Source organism: Bactrocera dorsalis, chromosome 1, assembly GCF_023373825.1.
Source record: "Bactrocera dorsalis isolate Fly_Bdor chromosome 1, ASM2337382v1, whole genome shotgun sequence".
In the NCBI taxonomy this organism is placed as follows: domain Eukaryota; kingdom Metazoa; phylum Arthropoda; class Insecta; order Diptera; family Tephritidae; genus Bactrocera; species Bactrocera dorsalis.
In genome coordinates this window covers 12302285-12320176 of record NC_064303.1, presented here as the reverse complement: position 1 = coordinate 12320176, position 17892 = coordinate 12302285, and the positions used below count along the sequence as shown (strand labels likewise).

The 17892-nt window shown below is 34.7% G+C and overlaps 7 protein-coding genes across 7 annotated transcripts; 4 read left to right on the top strand and 3 right to left on the bottom strand.

The window, feature by feature from the left end:
* Positions 1–89: 89 nt before the first annotated feature.
* LOC105233566 (dolichyl-diphosphooligosaccharide--protein glycosyltransferase subunit 1) lies at positions 90–1700 on the top strand. Its single transcript, XM_011215680.4, has 2 exons — positions 90–717; positions 783–1700. The coding sequence occupies exons 1-2, from the start codon at positions 153–155 to the stop codon at positions 1571–1573; spliced, it is 1356 nt and encodes a 451-aa protein (XP_011213982.2). The 5' UTR covers positions 90–152; the 3' UTR covers positions 1574–1700.
* Positions 1701–2547: 847 nt separating this feature from the next.
* LOC105233595 (hemicentin-1) lies at positions 2548–4703 on the bottom strand. Its single transcript, XM_011215715.4, has 7 exons — positions 4511–4703; positions 4045–4295; positions 3588–3704; positions 3335–3428; positions 3109–3236; positions 2881–3049; positions 2548–2810 (listed from the first exon to the last, which is right to left on the bottom strand). Exons 1-7 carry the CDS (start codon positions 4557–4559, stop codon positions 2707–2709), a joined length of 912 nt encoding a protein of 303 aa, XP_011214017.2. The 5' UTR covers positions 4560–4703; the 3' UTR covers positions 2548–2706.
* A 599-nt stretch (positions 4704–5302) lies between these two features.
* Positions 5303–6899, top strand: LOC105233564 (acylglycerol kinase, mitochondrial). Its single transcript, XM_011215678.4, has 3 exons — positions 5303–5476; positions 5649–5772; positions 5836–6899. Exons 1-3 carry the CDS (start codon positions 5379–5381, stop codon positions 6853–6855), a joined length of 1242 nt encoding a protein of 413 aa, XP_011213980.2. The 5' UTR covers positions 5303–5378; the 3' UTR covers positions 6856–6899.
* On the bottom strand, positions 6881–9064 carry LOC105233565 (S-adenosylmethionine decarboxylase proenzyme). The gene is made up of 7 exons (XM_011215679.4): positions 8806–9064; positions 8169–8255; positions 7935–8103; positions 7613–7879; positions 7452–7544; positions 7236–7391; positions 6881–7169 (listed from the first exon to the last, which is right to left on the bottom strand). Exons 1-7 carry the CDS (start codon positions 8922–8924, stop codon positions 7032–7034), a joined length of 1029 nt encoding a protein of 342 aa, XP_011213981.2. The 5' UTR covers positions 8925–9064; the 3' UTR covers positions 6881–7031.
* Positions 9065–9645: 581 nt separating this feature from the next.
* LOC125775273 (uncharacterized) lies at positions 9646–11013 on the top strand. The gene has a single exon (XM_049460940.1). The coding sequence runs from the start codon at positions 9798–9800 to the stop codon at positions 11007–11009; it is 1212 nt and encodes a 403-aa protein (XP_049316897.1). The 5' UTR covers positions 9646–9797; the 3' UTR covers positions 11010–11013.
* A 231-nt stretch (positions 11014–11244) lies between these two features.
* Positions 11245–12662, top strand: LOC105233561 (polyisoprenoid diphosphate/phosphate phosphohydrolase PLPP6). Its single transcript, XM_049460954.1, has 2 exons — positions 11245–11384; positions 11787–12662. Exons 1-2 carry the CDS (start codon positions 11382–11384, stop codon positions 12405–12407), a joined length of 624 nt encoding a protein of 207 aa, XP_049316911.1. The 5' UTR covers positions 11245–11381; the 3' UTR covers positions 12408–12662.
* A 674-nt stretch (positions 12663–13336) lies between these two features.
* Positions 13337–14503, bottom strand: LOC115066698 (uncharacterized). Its single transcript, XM_049460949.1, has 3 exons — positions 14274–14503; positions 14054–14210; positions 13337–13989 (listed from the first exon to the last, which is right to left on the bottom strand). The coding sequence occupies exons 1-3, from the start codon at positions 14404–14406 to the stop codon at positions 13458–13460; spliced, it is 822 nt and encodes a 273-aa protein (XP_049316906.1). The 5' UTR covers positions 14407–14503; the 3' UTR covers positions 13337–13457.
* Between the last annotated feature and the right edge of the window lie 3389 nt (positions 14504–17892).

The following is a 17892-nucleotide window of genomic DNA, read 5'->3' as shown; positions in this document are numbered from 1 at the left end:
TGTTTAGAAAATCTTAAATTGTATAAATTGCATCACAAAAAAAATGTATGCCATCTTTTACGCCCTGTGTTTCAATTCTTATTGGTGTTCGTTTTTACAACAACTTGTAGTGACGAAATTTTTCCGGTGCCCACCTACGTGTCCAAAGCAAAATGAAAACTAACCGGTGTTCAATTTTATTAATATTAATTTTCTATACTATTTGTCTAACTCAGGCAAAAATTATTAATAAGAATGTTGAACGTTCGTTAGATATATCAACCCAACTAGTTAAGGAGCTAACTAAAATAACAGCAACCAATAGCGATGGCAAGCCGATTAGCGTGTACACGTTCATTGTACCAGCTGCAGATCGTAAAAATTTAGCATTTATCGCCGCAAGAGATGAAAATAAAAAAGAGCTAAAATATACCGAAAAAGTGGTTGATGGAAATCACCAATTCAGTATTGCTTTCCCAAAATCTACGGCCACTGAAGTGTTCACTATTGAAGCCGTATACACAAAGAAGTTAATACCCCATCCCAGTCAGATACCACAATCGGGGAAGCAACTTGTAAGGTATGAGGGTAATCTGTACTTGAATTCACTGTATGAGACAAAGAGTCAGAAGCTTAGCGTTTTATTAAGCTCCGCCAATATACTCTCTTATACACAAACCAAACCCTTCAATGTTGCGTCTAATAAAATTAAATATGGACCTTACGAAAATATCGAAGGTAAGTAGTTACAAATATTTGTTTCGGTGATATTAAAATAACTGATGTCATTTATCATACGCTAGCCTTATCAAACCAATCACTTGTCATACACTACGAAAACGAACGCCCATTCTTAACTACAACACGTCTTGAGCGTATTATCGAGGTATCGCATTGGGGCAATATTGCTGTGAAAGAAAATCTTTACATGGAACATACCGGTGCTTTGTTGAAGGGTTCATTTTCACGTTATGAGTTCCAAAAGGATGCACGTTCCGGTCACGCTATTAAATCGTATAAGACGATTTTACCTGCATCAGCATCTGATGTATACTACCGTGATACTAATGGCAATATTTCTACGTCAAATATGAAAGTTATGCGTGACTTTGTTGAATTGGAATTGAGGCCACGTTTCCCTCTTTTCGGTGGCTGGAAAACACACTACACACTAGGTTACAACATACCATCTTTCGAATATCTTTTCAACGCCGGCGATAATTATCAATTAAAAATGCGTCTAATCGATCACATCTACAACGATATGGTAATTGATGAGGCGGAGATAAAAATCATTTTACCTGAAGGTGTCTCCAATATCGAAATAACAACCCCCTATCCAGTGAAGCGTCTACCAAATGAAGTGCATTACACATATTTAGATACCGTTGGACGACCGGTTATAATAATGTCTAGCAAAAATCTGGTAGAAAATCATATTGCAAATTTCAATCTAAAGTACAGTTTCTCGAAGATTACACTTTTGCAAGAGCCACTTTTGGTTGTTGCTTTCTTCTTTATTATTTTCATAATTGCAATCATTTCAATTCGTCTTGATTTCTCAATTAGCACCACACATAGTCACAAAGACTAAAATGATTTTTAGTTACTAAGTTATACTAAAGAAGCAGGAGTGTAAAAGTTACTTTAACTTTATTAACTAAAAAATAAATCATTCTGTAGACTTCAAAACAATAAATAAATAAAATACATTTTTGAAATTAATTTGTTTTGATTGTTAAGGTATGTACTCGTATACAGATCTAGGTAAGTTGTTTGGAAGTCGTTTATATGTGTGTCTACCCATGACCGATTGAAGTGATAAAATAGTTGGAGTTAATATCAGTAGCGTGCGAATTGACATACCATGAACTATACATAGTTGGAAACTTACCGTCGTGAGCAATCTTTTAGAATAAAATTTAATTAATTACTCTTTGTTAGATTGCCAAATAAAATCCAAAGCAATTCCGGTAAAGTAGAATCGGTTTTTGTGGAAAATGTAAAAGTTTGTGCAAGTGTAAGGCTAGTATCATGCGGAGACTCATTGCACGCTGGACTTATGTTTGACATGTCAGGGTCTATTCTGGATAAGTAGGAGTTTAGTCTGCTACAGTATCCATAACGAAGCTGCAGAAGGGTCACTCTCGTGTCTCATGGCAACTCGTGCTCTTCGTCTGCAATGGATGGTGGTTTGATTCTAAGTACGCCATGCACTGAGTGGGAGTCTGTGAAGGTGTTAATGGTTCCACTGTGAATGGCGGTCGTTGCATGTCTGAAGTTATTTGCGTCCGAAGTAGTTGATTAAGGACCTCTTGATGCTTCTAGGAGGCGATGGTATAATCTCCAAACGTATGGTTGAGATCGGATCAATGCATATAGCTGTCATACAAACTGACCGATCAAAATCAAGTTCTTATATGGAAACTTTTTATTTGTGAAGGTTATTCTAGCTTTAGTGAAGTGAACTTATTTCTTGTTTATTATTTTTGCTTTGCACAACTTACATAACATATTCAAGAAATTATTAACCATCATTTACAAAAGTAACACCAACCAATGCATAGCTTTTTAAGGCTTAATAGATCAGATAAAGTATATTTACATAGAAAATGTATCTTTAATTTACAATGATATTCCTTTAAATATCTATAAAATTTTCGAATCTATAACAATGCAAGAAGTATTTAATTTTTGTTTGTTTTGCATTATACATACATACAAGTTTTAATCTATAATATATATTATACGACACATAATCAACACAACAATAAAATTGCTACAATAATTTAATGAATTGCCGGCACGTTGTACGGCTGCTGGATGTTCTCCTAAAGTTTAAGAGAAACTTATTTTTAGTAAATTGCAAAAAACAGTACAACATATTACAAATACACACACCGTTTAGTACATGTACGTTGACAGTTTTAGAATTTGCATTGGATGGTAAGCAAGCATATCTGCCGGAATCGGAAATTCTTGCTCTTTGTATCAAAAGGTATGACGTTGTAATGTCGCCCTTCTCGGTGATAACGGAAACGCCACCACGTGGTGAATCGTAATTTATTTCCTTTTTTGAAAATAATGTAAATTTTAAAAAGTGAAAAGAAATATTTTCGTGGTACAGACCTCATTATTGTGAGTCCAGTGCACTGTCAATGGCGGATCAGGCAGATGTTTGACAATGCAAGTTAAATTAACGGTTGAGCCCATATCAATATACAACTCTGGACCGCCAGGAATGCTCGTTATTGGTTCTGGAAGTATTTTGAAATACAATTTCGTTAAATATTGGTTTCATTCAATCTTTTATATGAACACATACATAAGTAGATTTGTAAGTGCGTTAACTTACCGACTACAGAGAAAACCATTGTATAGCCAACAGGAGGTGTTGTTGAAACTTGGCATTCATAAATGCCGGAATCTCTTATTTGCGGAAATTTAATCTGGAATGGCCAAACAGAGCTTTTAAAAAGTACTAGTATTTACATAATTTTTATTTTTGTATTTTTTAAATTATATATTTATGTATATACATATATTACAATTAATTGCCGCAAAAACTTCCTTATATCAATTAATTATTATTTATATTTGTGGCCTACCTGCAAAGACCAATCCCCACTTAGCTTGTTATATATGGATGTGAATCGTTGATCGGAAGTGTAGGTGCTTTCGCCCACAGTCAGTAGGTGTAAATCTCTATGTCTGATCCATGAAACCTTAAATTATGGTATTTTTCAAAACATTGTTTATTGAAAATATTTGGGTTAATAAATTTTCTGGTAAATTTTTGTTTACCAAAAATGTTTGGCAAATATTGATGTTGAAACTAAAAACAAGATTTTCAAAGAAAATTGCAAAAATATTTTAAAAACTTTAAAATATTGAAGCTAAAAACAAGGTTTTTAAAGAAAATTGTAAATATAAAAACAATTATTTTGCAACTTTGGAAAATATTCCAAAAGCCATTTACTGGCAATAAATCATCTACACACATATGCACTTTATCTTTCCACCACTTGGCTCAATGCCCATCTGTTGGCAATTATTATTACTCACTGTTTTGTTTCCAAGGTTCTTAATACGGCAATTCAAATGCGCTGTTTTACCAACTAACGATGTCACATTCTTCGTAGCTGATGTGTCAAAGTAGGGCCCTCTATCAAGCGGTCTACTTTGTTTCAAATATGTGTCCCCCAACGACTCGAATGTCTCCTCGACACTCCGCGATTTTTGCACAAACACCGAAGCGTTGGCTTGTTGGTTGTGATCAATATAAGCATATTGACAGTCGATTTTTCTGTGGAAAACTATGCAAGGCATAAATTAACATAATTAATGAACTGTTCACTGTTATTTTAATTAAGCGTAATAAAAAAAGTTTTCTTTAAAATATTTTCAACAGGAAATATGTGCGCAAAAATTTTGTGCTTATCTATGTATGTCTGCTGAAATGCAATTTATATGCCCAAATTTTAACAGCGTGAAAAAATATGCATAATACATATTTGTAAATTCTACTCACATATAAAAATTATAGCTAATACACAAATTGCTTTTAAGTTGCAGAACATTTTATTTAAAACTGTTGAAGGTATGAAACTATTTTGGTTTTTTCAGGTCACAGGACATACTTTGGCTTTTAACACAACAGAAAGTTTTTACTATGAAATGCACATAATACTTCCTTGACATAGACAAGAGCCTGGTAATTGCACATGCGCTTTGGTTGCGACATTTTCACTTGTACATTTAATGCTTGTAAATTTTATTTTACATTAAACCCTTTTTTGAACAGCCAAATAACAATAATGTAATTAATAAAAATGGAAAATATTGCATACAAATTAAAATACAAATTTTTTAATACTTTTATAAATTTTATTTTTTTTTTTTGACGAGTAAAAATATATGTGTTACAAGAGGATAATAAAAATTTTAGATATTTCACACAGAGGTTAATGTGCAGGAAACCGATGTTTTTCATTTTTGAAAACTGTCTTGGCTTAGTTCAAAAAGCGATTACCGGAAGCCAGTCAGTGTTACAATATCGCTACTAAATTGACTACAAACAAAAAATGATTATTTTTGAGTACAAATCCAAGAACTACAATTAAGTTGGTTTAAAATCAATGATATTGGTTACATATACACATATTGACAAGACGAAAATTTTTACAACAGTTCACAGAAAATTTAAAATATAAAAAAAACATTTTCATTTATTAACTTACTATTACTAAATAGTTATAAGTCGATTTACTTCCGTACAAGTAATCGCGACATATCGATAATATATGCTTCACTTCAACCACCCTGTACTTAGCAGTCACTCGCATTTCCAGCAATTTTGTTATCAGTGCAGCTGTTGTGTATGATAAAATTAAAGTAAAATGATTGCGCTCAAAACAATACGAAATCATTGGAAAAAATCATTGTTTGCGAGCGGCGTTGCAGGCTACGGCATTTATTATGCCAAAACAAGTTTTGAGTAAGTCAGCTTAACTATAAAAAATGTGAATAACTTTATATGGTGTAATCAAATCGTGTGCGGTTTTATACAACCTTGCCATATAATTGAAAGTGTGCATTTGAATGTTGTAAACAATTGTTGTTTTATCAAATATTACTTTAATTTTGTTTAATAAATAAATTATTTGCAGTATATCCCAGCATATGAAAAATGTGTGTGCTGAAACTGTAGCCATGGGAAAAATCTGTGATAAGCCGAAACATGTTTTAGTCGTTTTAAATCCTGCTGCTAATAAGAGAAATGCTGAAAAAATGGTAAACATTGCTTCGCAACCATTATATTGAATTTAATTTACTTTTATTTCCATATGCTTCTAGTTCAAGGAATATTGCGAGCCCATATTGCATTTATCCGGTTACAACGTGGATATCATAAAAACAACACAAGAAGGGCATGTCAAAACATGGCTAAACGAAATGACTGTGCGTCCACATGCAATTGTGGTTGCTGGCGGTGATGGCACAGCCTCCGAAGTAGTTACCGGCTTGTTACGACGCAAGGAGGGTAAATGTCCAATTGTCTTATTGCCATTAGGACGAAAAAGTACTACCGCGTTTAAATATCTTGATTTAAAGCCCGAAAACAAACTAGAACGTGTGAAATCACTTACTGCCGCTTTGACGCCGTTACTCCAAGAAAAAGTAAAAAATGAAAGTGTCATGAAAGTTGATTTCATTAATGACACAACAGAAAAAGCGGATGCGACAAAGGAAAACTCTACAGTTTACGGCTTGAATGACTTTTCTTGGGGACTTTTACGTGATGTTGAGAGCATTACGGATAAATACTGGTATTTTGGACCACTAAGACAATATGCTGCAACATTTTTCAGTGCTTTTTCAAATAAATTAAATTGGAATCTAGCCACTGACTACGAGTATACGCCGCCTTGTGCCGGCTGTAGAAATTGTCAACCATACGAAAATAAATCGTATGTAAAGAAGTTTTTACCACGAATGTATACAGTTAGGGATACAAATACTGCCAATAATATAAATTCATACAAGTTGAACGAAGATTGTGATACGAAAACCGAAGGACATACAAATGTGAATCAATTAAATATAACGTGTAAACAAAACGTGGGTGCCACCTCCGAGCTCGAAACAAGAATGATTGATACACTTTCGCCTGGCTTTGACTTTGTTAAGCAAATAAATAAAGTTATTGGCAAAGAACTGACGCCAAATAGCACAATCAAAAGTAGAACAATACGATTGCAACCTACGGACAAAGATGCTACGGAATCCCACTACTCAATAGATGGTGAGGAGTATGCTGTTAAACCTTTACGCATTGAAGTTATACCAAATGCTATACAAGTCTTTTGTAATTAAAAACTCGTTTTTAACTAAAATACTATTTGTTTGTTCTATACTAATTTTTATATATAGCTTTTATTTTACAATCTATTACATAATTGAACAGAAATGAGCTTACTGATGTCCTGTAGTTAAAATATATTGGAGATTTTCTAGGAAGTTTACTAAGTATATATTGTTTGTCAATAATCTCAAGGACATTGACAATATTGTGCGAATAGCAAATTGTATAATGGAAAACTGCAATACTGCATGTTCGAGCGCTTCCAGCTAGTCTTTTCGGCATATTCGAGTTCCAACTCTTTTATGGTAGCATAAGCAGGCGATGCCTAACAATAATTGAGCGTTAATACAAAGTTTAGTTGAAAATTTTATACAAGGCAACAAATACACACCTTATTTGCAAAGATGGTTACCACAAACTTGCCCGGTTTGAAAGTTTTTACCACTCGGTTTATAAGTTCGGCATAATTATTCATGGACACATTACTTTCAAAACTAACATAAGAAAAATTACTCTCAGGTGTTATATGTATTGTCATATATTCTCCCTGCAAAGAGATTAATGTGAATTAAGTAAATAGCGCTATTTATTTATTATGTTTTCTTACCTTATCTGCTATGCCATTCATTGAGTAACCACACGGATCAAAAAGGAAGTCATCAATTATCATATTAGGCAGTAATTTATCTATGCCTGTAGCCTATAATTTATAACAATTTATTTTAATAAAATTTCTAAATTCCAAAAGATTATTTTCTGTTTACCAACCTTTGTGACCTCTGCACCGGTTTCGTATTTGTCTTTCGAAAATTTGGCCATCACATCCTTGTCCAGATTTTGCATCAAAATCTCAATAGTCTGATCTGGTTCGGCATTATCGAGTTTACGTGGTCGCGTCACTTCCTTCTTATACTTACTGAAAGTATATAAATACCAGCATTCTCTATTAATTGACCCTAAACAGTATGAGCGACCTTCTTCGAAGACGGTGTCAAGATACTCGACTTCTTCACAAAAACCACGATGTGGAAAGGCCTGAAAGTGATGTGTATTGGAAAAATATGCGTTGAAACAAAATAATTACACCGACCTGCAACTCTGGACGTGAGAAATTCTTTCTGGAGTAAAATAAATCGGTGATTTCTGTAAAACCATATTGTGGCACTAGCTCCAAAAGTGGTCTTAAACTCTTCAGCAATGTTGTGGAGCCGCATGTTTTTAAAATCCAGCGCTTTTTGGAAACGAACATGCTACTTTCACTGCAATTGTGGTAGCATTCAATGAATAAGTTCAATTAGACACATGTATTTATGAAATTAATTACCTTAATACATAAGCATCTATGGCATCATTTTTGGTAAAACTAATGATTTCACATTTTACTGATTGCAGTAATGTTTCCCAGCTAGCTCTGAAATTAAAAACAATTTTATATAAATAGAAAGCATGCTGAAAATTGTGCGTGCGCCTATTAATTAAAAAAAAGTTTAAGTCTGGCTTAGAAAGACAGCATTTTAAAAGGGCAAGTTTTTGATAACCTTTTGTAAGGATTGGTGCTTAGTGATAAGAACAATACTGAAAAATGTGTATGTATGCCAGTATGTACAAAAACCAGGCATACATACAATATATTTTTAAAACGGACGGCATATGCAGCCTGTATATCTTATAGCTTGCGTTCTTATCACTAATTGTCATCAATATTTCATTGCTGGAAATTGTAACAAAGTCTGATCTGCGGAACCGGAACGACACCGTTTTATATCCGGCCACTACTTGGCTAAGTTACTGCGATATTGGAGAAACATACGCATAAACTTCAGAATGTCTCAATAGCTGATACCAAATTTATGCAAATTTTGCCCATAATTTCTCACTGCACGTAACTATTCTGTTATTTATCACTAAATGTAAATATCTTTGTTACCACTATTACACTTGCAATTAAATATAAACTCTACCTGGGTATTTTCCTCAAATCACATTCGTCGTTGTCATCATCTTCGAACCAAATTTCCAAAAGCTTTTCTACGCCTTCAAAGAAGTATACAGAGGGTTCGGCCACTATTCCATTCAACATTTTTTCAAATATTATTCTAATGTGCTGCACGCTCGAAACAAAAGTGTGCAGCTTGTATTAAATTTAAGAAAATCACAGATAACACAAAACATATGTAAACACATAAAAACAATAGGTGTGTTTCCCAACTGCTAACTATCACTAGCTAACCAAGTTTCTGTTCAAGAGAGCACAAGTTAAGGCGTTAGAAGCAAGAGAGCTGCAAATATCTGCTGGTGAAATTTCTTCTTGCAGAAAATAGCATGTATAAACAACCAATACTTTGATCTATTTGTATTGTTTGAATTGTGAGAATTCTATTCTTTAATTTTTAAGTTTTGATATGAAGTAATTGCGGAAAACCAAACGAAATTTTGATATTTTTATTCTAATTCCTGCTTGCTCTTGATAGTAATTTGCTTTGTTGCTCTTCGTGACAGTAAGCAGCTGATAGGAGTTGTAAAACAAACCTAATGAACCAAAGAAGTTACCATATGTATTTAATATTGCTGTGAAAAGGGTTTGTTTTTAGTTGAAAATGACTTTATGAATTCGCGTTAAATAAATTTTCTGTTATATATGTATATATATTACATTAATCTTTTGAGTTTTTAAAACCTTCATTAGCTTTTTTTATGTCAGCGTTTCATTACATCGATATACAAACAACATACATATAATAGTCTGGCAGCTCTTTCCTTAAAATACCGTATACGATATGAAGGAAAACGAATGATCTGGAATGTCCCTCCGATGATGTTGAAAATTTAGGTGTCCGTTACAATAACTAATTGTCAATTAGCATAGAATTTTTAATTTTGAAATTCTGTGTAATCTTTTCGTGGTTGTGGAGTAAATTGTTAAGTCAGAAGTGTAGTAAAGTTAGTGTTATACATGCCTAAACTTATTGATTTAAGCGTAAGGCAATTAAAAAAGGAATTGGAAGCAAGGCAATTGCTAACGAAAGGGAACAAATCGAAATTGCAGGCGCGACTATTACAATCAATGGAGGCCCGTGGGGAAAATAGCGAAACATATGAATTTTCAGATATGGTATCCAAACATGACAACGAATTACAGGCTTTAGCAGTTTTTGACAATGAGACTCGTACCGCGGTTTCTATGGGAATGACCACTTTATTATCTGCAATAGCGGGGGTACAGGAGAGTCTGATACAAAATACTGCACAAGTTGATGATATACAACAACGTATTGCAGATGATATAGTTAAAAATTCCGCGCAATTAAAGGAACGAGTGCAGGATAGTGCAACTCTATTGGAAGAACGTATACAGCAAAATGCATTGGTAATGGGAGAACGTGCATATGCTGACTTGGCTAAGTGGCGTTTAAATTTATCGGTGCACTTAAAGAAACTGGAAGAAAGGCTGTTACACATCGAAGCGATCAATGGACAACTGAGTGCAAGACAAGAAAAATTAGAACGTGGTTGTCAAAAAAACCATCCGAAGGTTGAAAATGAAATCCAAGCTACTGATAGAAATGTGAACAGACACAGCATAAACGTTTGTGGAAATGAAATACTTGACAATAATCTACCAAAAGTCGTTAATACTTCGCACTTAAGTCCACCAATATTTGATGGAACGATGCCTATTTCAATTTTCAAACTACAATTTGAAATGTCTGTAAAGCTTTATAAATGGAACGATGTGGAGAAGTTAGCTGCATTGGTTTTAGCTATTAAAGGCCCTGCTACCGCGATCCTTCAAACCTTTACAAATATGACAGATCTTAATTATGAAGCAGTTATGGGTGAGTTGGAAAGAAGATATGGTAGTGAGCACTGGCGACAAATAAACAATATGCAATTAGTTAATCGCGTGCAGAAACCTAATGAGACAATACTAGATTATGCCAACGATATTGAACGTCTTAGCAATTTAGTGTACGCTAATAGTTCCAAGGATTTACTTGAAACAATTAAGATTGAGAGTTTTATAAGAGGATTACGTGATTGTGAAATAAAACTAGCAATGTATTCCATGCCAAAGTCAACATTTATGGAAACACTATCGTACGCAATAACTCGAAAGGTGGCGTTAGACCTAGCTGGACCAGAGCTTAATTGCAATGATAATTAATATTTCAATTTAGAGAGAATACATTGACACCAATAATGGTCACTGCTATTGTAAATAAAACCCAATTTGCCCTAATAATAATCGAAACTGTGAATAATGTTGTATAATCATATTAATAGCACAATGAGCAAAACAAAAAATAAAATCAAGTATATAACTTTTTTTCGTTTCTTAACAATTCAATGGAAGGGTCAGTTTAAGCTTTCTGGCAAACAAAAAATATCTTAAATTTTGTACGTTAACCAACACTACACAAACTTATTTTAAGTCATTATGACCACCCTATGCGCCTACACTTTATTAAATATTTGCAACAATTAGTAATAACAAAGGTGCAAAATATACGTGTAAATTGAACAAAATTAATTTATAATGGTAGGTGAATTTTTGGAAAAAAATGTGTATATTTCGTTACATTATTATTATTCTATATTAGCATTATTTAAATACAGGTTTAACACTCTTTTCCTACGTGATTCGTTGCTTTAAACTTTGGTCCCGTATTCGTTGAGTAATGTCCAGTAAGCACTTGTAATTGCTAGATGTGGAATGACTTTTGATTGTTTTTATAATGTATGTTCATGATTAATATATACTAGCTGTGAAGAAAATGTAGTATGATTTTGTTCAGAGCAGAGTCTTCCTTAAGATACCGGTAAATTAGTTTTAGGTAGATGTTATAGTTGTAGTGTTTATTAGCTTCGGGAAAAGTAGTAATGTTGACTATAATCGAGTATTTTTTTTTTTAATTTTAAATAATTATATTTTTATTTCCAGGGGACCAAGGAACGTTCCGGAGTAATCGGCGAAGTTCTTAAACTAGATGTGTTATGGACAAAAAAATTAGTAACTTTTGTATTCCAATATATACCTTTTACCAAATTACGGCTGCATTGCAAATGTTTGGAGATATCATGCAACGGTATTGCTTGGTTGGCTGGCTGGTTAGCATTTATTTGGATAGCTGATAGCAAACCACTTTACCAAATGCAATTAAATCTGCTTTTTGGACTAATATTAGATATTATCATAATTGCGGTGTTGAAAGCAATCTTTCGACGTCGGCGACCAGCAGTGTGTTCAGATATGCTCACCTTGGGACCTGATAAATTTAGTTTTCCTTCAGGTCATGCGTCCAGATCGGCGTTTATATTCATGTTTTTCACAATGCTAAATCCAGTTTCGGAAATATTATGGATGCCCATATTTTCGTGGACACTAAGTGTGTGTTTGTCAAGAGTTTTACTCAGCCGGCATTATATATTAGATGTACTTGGCGGTATGGGTGTTGGCATTGTTGAAGCGCTTATTGTTGGTCTACTGTGGATTGGTGAAAATGCTGCCTCAAATATTATTAATTATGTCACGAATGATTATTTGCCCGGTGGAGAAGAGTAAAAATTATTATTCTTTTTGTATTGTATTAAAAAGTTGTAAATTTGTTAAGCAAAACGTTAGCCAAAATAAAAAATTGATGTGACTCATTAACAAACTAAGCATAGGAATATAAAGTGTACTCTGTGCAATGAGATAAAAGACACAACAGTTTTGTGATAAATATGCTAACACCTAAGATTTTGTATTGTATTAATAAAAAATAAATATGTTTTAAAAATTTAAAAAAAGCAGTGAGCTGTCAGTTGACAGCTGGCAGATATGAAACATCGAAATTATTTTATACAAGTAATAGGTTAAAAAGTACAGATTATGACAGGAACTGAATATGGTAAACAATGAAAGAATACAATTTTATGAATTTTTTCCAGAAAATGACAGTTTATTCAATAAACATTTATTTTCTTTATATACAAAATTTTATCCAAATATTTGTTTAAAATCATCTCAACTCAATTATTCTCATCAGTGACTTCCGTAATAGTTACATTCGATGTTGCCTCTGACGGTATTATAGCAGGACCAGTGATTGAATGTAATCCAGAAAATTGTGAAAATATTGTGTTGGCTTGCATAGCCTTACACAATTTTATAATGTTGAACGATCACAATCGCTGGTATTGTCCGGAGAACTATGTAGATCGAGTAGAAGGACATAACATTGTTCATGACGGTGAGTGGCGCCGGGAAAATGAAAACAACTCTTTACGACCAATGCGAACTTCGGTGCGTAGAGGTCCTTCAAATGCGTTTAACTTACGGGACAGACTTGCTAACTATTTCATAAATGAAGGGTCTGTACCATTCCAGAACAATTTAGACGTTATTACACGAGGACCATATGCTCCTGGAGAACCTAATTAGAAATAATTACCTTTTTTTTAATTCATGAGATCAATTATTTCATTTTTTTTTAATTAAAAACAAACGCATATGTTTAGAACTATTTACTTAATAAATTAATTATTTAACATATAAATAAAACTAAAATAATAATTTAAAAATAACTACTTCATAACTCTATTAAATTATATACTATATATTAAATTTATTTTACTCTCTCTGCACTTCAAATGCAGCTTGCAACATTTTCTCTATTGCCCTAGCTTGTTTTTCTTCGTCCATTTTATTTAAAATGGAAACCATTAAATTGCAGAATGACTGCACAGCCGGGTTTGCGGATTGTTGTTGTTGGGTTTGCTGAGTTGGCTGCGTTGATGACCATTTATTTTTGCAAAGTTCGATGGCTTCAATCATTTTCTGGTCAACCTCGCTAGTAGATGACATAGATGACCCTCGTTTTCTACCCTTTCTGGTAGCCACCTGCGTAGAGAAGGGTGGTGAGGGAAGCGAGGTTGATGTGGAAGAAGTCGGGGATGGTTCGCTTTTCTCCACTGGGAAAGGAGGCGATGGCGACGGCAGCGATATTGTGATTGGGCTTAATGGCGACAAGGGCCATAACGGTGATGGCACTTCCACCTCGTGCGCATGTCCTTGTGGCTGCAATTGAGTTTCTTCAGCTGGTGATTGCAACTGACCCTGATCAGTGACAGCGGTTTCACAAATATTTTGTGAGAATGTAACTCTGTAAATTTAAGTTTTTATTAAAAATACAAGTACGTATATTCAATTAATATACTAAAACTTACTGTCGTGGTACAATATGTGGCTTAAGGAACTTCATTGCCTCCAACAAATGCCACTGCCTTTGGGACTCCTTCCCACTATCTGAGGGGGCGTTAGCCTTTCGCACTTCCCTCCCGTACCGGTCCTGAAGTGTTAGCCATCTACGGCGACACATTTCTCCTTTATAAATATAATTAATTATTATTAACAACATAAACAGTTGTAAATAATAAAGCAACTTACCACTTGCGTTCAACTCTCTCCCGATTTCATTCCACAAAGCATCTTTCCTGGATTGCAGCTTGTAGTATGGACTGCTCTTGTTAAATAATTCATTTCTAGTCTCAACTAAAGCTACTAATTTTTCGTCATCCATAGTTTATTTATTTGAACACACGTATTTTCCTTTCTGAATCAATCCAATAAATTTTTCATTTGACGTTTGTTTTAATGGCGCCTGTTTACATTTGAACAATGTTGCCATTGCCTAATACGCATATATAGTTTTGAGCACATCTATGTTTTCAATTACAATTTTTTACACTATAAAATATCAAAACTGAAAACAAACTATGAAAAATAGTTAATATATTTATAAATAATAGAATTCGACTCTGATTTTGAGTTATTTTAAGAAAATTTCAAACATATTGAACTATAAAAGTTGATAATTACTACAGTATATCGATATTGGCAACCCTACGTTGTGAGAGAGCAGTCAGCTGACACGATCCTACGGCAAAAATCCAAATGCCCTGGATTACCACGCCATCCTACGGCAAAGAGAGAAGGGAGTAGCGTTTTTCACTGTTCACTTATATTGCGCGCCCATAAGATAGGTCGTATCAGCTGATACGGGCCACGATTCTACGTTTGTGACTGTTCCTGCTATTACTGTGACAATTGATCGATGATAACTGAAGTATGTTACAAAAGTATTAGACATCACTTTATCAAGATATCTAATAAATACAGCATCTGTTGTTGTTCCATATCTTGTGGTACATTCTCTCGGATTGTTGTTTATTTCCAACTGAAATTCTTCTTGAAGGAACGATATTAATGGCATATACCCATATAGATATGATTGTCGTTGTGGCGATACAGGCCGTGCAGAGAACGTTTGGAATATTAATTTATTTAAAAATTAAAAAATAAAATTAAAAATAAATAAAATTAAAATTATTTTTAGCTAATTTTTGCCGGTTTTGTAAAAAAAATTAAAATTTTTACCATTTTTCGGAAAACAATGGTTCATATAATACAAGAAAATCACGCAGACATACATATGTATATGACTCAGATAATGTTTTTTTTAATTCTCTGTGTGACTTTGTATATTTTTCTTGAAAGCATTTCTCTTTATTTATTCTCGCATGAATTCAGTCGTTTTACATATGTATGTACATACATATTGTTACAAAAAGTAGTATTAAGTTGTATTTGTATTACTATATGCATCCCTGATTATGAAACAATAGCTGTAGGTATATGGAATAGCATTTGTCTTGTTGTAGACATCTGGCGCCGCACTGTCTGCTTGTCTAGTTAAACAATTTGCTGAGTCGGGCGCCGCGACTGTCTGCTTGCGTCTGGCGCCGTATAGCCGTATGTTCTGGTAATTCCAGACGCGATATTCTAGAAGGACACGTCGGCATCAGCGAGAGTGCGTGGCTATATAAGCCGTGGCAGCGCCAACGTAATCAATCAGTGTTAAGAGTAAACTGCTATAGTGTAGACGAGTTGTGAAATAAAAAGTTGTTGAATTAAATTAAACAGTGTTGATTTTATTTGTCAATCCAGAGATACGAAACCTAACAAAGTAAACTAGCAAGCAGTAAATTTCGTAACAATTGGTGTCAGAAGTGGGATTGTCAAATAATCCAAATTCAAGATGGTTAAATTCGGAGAATTGAGAATTCAGCAATTAAAAAAGGGAACTGGAGGAGCGTAATTTGCCGATAAGCGGGCAAAAGGCGGATCTGCAGGCACGACTACGTGAAGCAATGGAAGCGGATGGAATTAATGTGGACGAGTTCGAATTGATGGGCCAGGAACTTCTACAAAGGTAGAAGAAAAATTAGAAGAACAACGAACATCATCAAGTGTAGACACTAACATGCTATTAGTGGCTATTAAGCAAATAGCAGAAAATGCAATGCAAACAGAAAATCGTCTGGCACAGCAAATGACGCAAATAGCTGAAAATGCAGAAAATGCAGTGCAAACAGGAAATCGTCTGGCACAGCAAATGACGCAAATAGCTGAAAATACATCACGTTAGAGTCTCTCGCCTTACACAACAAATGACTGAAAATAATACGCAGTTAGAAAAGCGTTTGGTACAACCGATTACAGAAAGTAATACACAAGTGCAACAGGAAAGTTTCAAAATTGGAAGACGAATTAAGCACGTTAAAAAATGACGAAGAAAAACTTGAAAATCAGAAGTTCTTCATTTGAGTAATCGGATGCGAGAACTGCAACTGCATGGCCCTGCACCATCAACAAATAATCCAAGATTGAAGGCACCCACATTCGATGGAAGTATTCCATTTCAAAATTTTCAAACTTCAGTTTGAAAAGACAGCATTGGCCAATATTGGAATGCAGCGGACAAAGTGGCGTCCTTTGTTGTATCATTGAAAGGACCTGCGCAGAAGAAATCCTTCAGACTATTCCAGACTGTGAACGGGACAACTATGAGGCATTGATGAGTGCGATAGAAAGACGATATGGTAGTGAGCACCGGAAACAAAATATACCAGATCGAACTGCAAAATAGGGGTCAGAAAATGAACGAGTCATTGCAAGAGTTCGCAACTGAAATCGAACGGACTGGCTCATTTGGCAAATGCAGATGCACCTGTGGATTACATTGAGAGGGTAAAAAATTCAATGTTTCATAAATGGAATTCGTGATGTGGACACCAAACGCGCCACATATGCAATGCCAAAAAGAACGTTTGCTGAAAAACGGTTTCGCACGCCCTCACACAGGAAACAGCTTCCCTACTAAGTAAACCAGCACCCAAAGTACAAAGGGTTGAAATGGAACAACCGGCGCTGATGGAAGAAATATTGAAAGACTCTGAAGACAATTGCTGCACAGCGAGTAAATACAACAAGCAGATGTTTCAAAACTGTAGAAAAGCGGGTCACTTTGCCCGAAATTGCAAGATAAAAGTAAAACCATCAAAATGGAAACAACCAACAGAACACCGAAAGAGGATTCACCACAAAAATCCGGATGCATTATCACATCGCCCTTGTCCACTGGAATGTAAACATTGCTCCAAATCAGAAGGAAAAGAAGGTATAATCGACGTGCGATTACTGAATATAGAACCTGAAGATGATTGGACTCCTCACCGCATCAGAATCAATCAGCTGGAGGACCCTAATCTTGCAAAGCTGATAATAGCCAAAGAAAATGGGGTACGACCACCAAAGGAACAAATAAGTAGCGAGAGTCCAACTGCAAAAGCATATTGGGCCCAATGGAACAGCATAAACCTCGTTAATGGATACCTTCATCGTACCTGGGAAAGCGAAGATGGCAAACATTCTCGTCTGCGTGTCATAGTACCGAAGTCCATGATCCCAAAAGTATTGAAAGAATATCACAATGGACCTAGTGGAGGGCACCTTGGAATAACAAAAACTATAGAGAAGATTAAACAACGGTTCTACTGGATCGGTTGTCGAGATTCCATAGCAGAATGGATAAGTAATTGCGTAGAGTGCATGGCAGCTAAAGGTCCTAAAGCCAAAAGTCGCGGTAGGCTACAACAGTACAACGTGGGATCACCATTTGAACGAGTCGCAATGGATATTGCAGGTCCGTTCCCAACCAGTACGG

Coding starts and splice junctions, on each gene's coding strand:
- LOC105233566 (XM_011215680.4), top strand. CDS start 153: ATGAAAACTAACCGGTGTTCAATTTTATTAATATTAATTTTCTATACT. Junction 718..782: donor ACCTTACGAAAATATCGAAG/GTAAGTAGTTAC, acceptor ATCATACGCTAG/CCTTATCAAACCAATCACTT.
- LOC115066698 (XM_049460949.1), bottom strand. CDS start 14,406: ATGGATGACGAAAAATTAGTAGCTTTAGTTGAGACTAGAAATGAATTA. Junction 14,211..14,273: donor GAGAGAGTTGAACGCAAGTG/GTAAGTTGCTTT, acceptor ATATTTATAAAG/GAGAAATGTGTCGCCGTAGA. Junction 13,990..14,053: donor CCACATATTGTACCACGACA/GTAAGTTTTAGT, acceptor TTAAATTTACAG/AGTTACATTCTCACAAAATA.
- LOC105233564 (XM_011215678.4), top strand. CDS start 5,379: ATGATTGCGCTCAAAACAATACGAAATCATTGGAAAAAATCATTGTTT. Junction 5,477..5,648: donor TATGCCAAAACAAGTTTTGA/GTAAGTCAGCTT, acceptor AATTATTTGCAG/TATATCCCAGCATATGAAAA. Junction 5,773..5,835: donor AGAGAAATGCTGAAAAAATG/GTAAACATTGCT, acceptor ATATGCTTCTAG/TTCAAGGAATATTGCGAGCC.
- LOC105233595 (XM_011215715.4), bottom strand. CDS start 4,559: ATGTTCTGCAACTTAAAAGCAATTTGTGTATTAGCTATAATTTTTATA. Junction 3,050..3,108: donor ACTGGACTCACAATAATGAG/GTCTGTACCACG, acceptor TTTTCAAAAAAG/GAAATAAATTACGATTCACC. Junction 2,811..2,880: donor CAACGTACATGTACTAAACG/GTGTGTGTATTT, acceptor CTTAAACTTTAG/GAGAACATCCAGCAGCCGTA.
- LOC125775273 (XM_049460940.1), top strand. CDS start 9,798: ATGCCTAAACTTATTGATTTAAGCGTAAGGCAATTAAAAAAGGAATTG.
- LOC105233565 (XM_011215679.4), bottom strand. CDS start 8,924: ATGTTGAATGGAATAGTGGCCGAACCCTCTGTATACTTCTTTGAAGGC. Junction 7,392..7,451: donor TGAATGGCATAGCAGATAAG/GTAAGAAAACAT, acceptor ATCTCTTTGCAG/GGAGAATATATGACAATACA. Junction 7,170..7,235: donor TAACCATCTTTGCAAATAAG/GTGTGTATTTGT, acceptor AATTATTGTTAG/GCATCGCCTGCTTATGCTAC.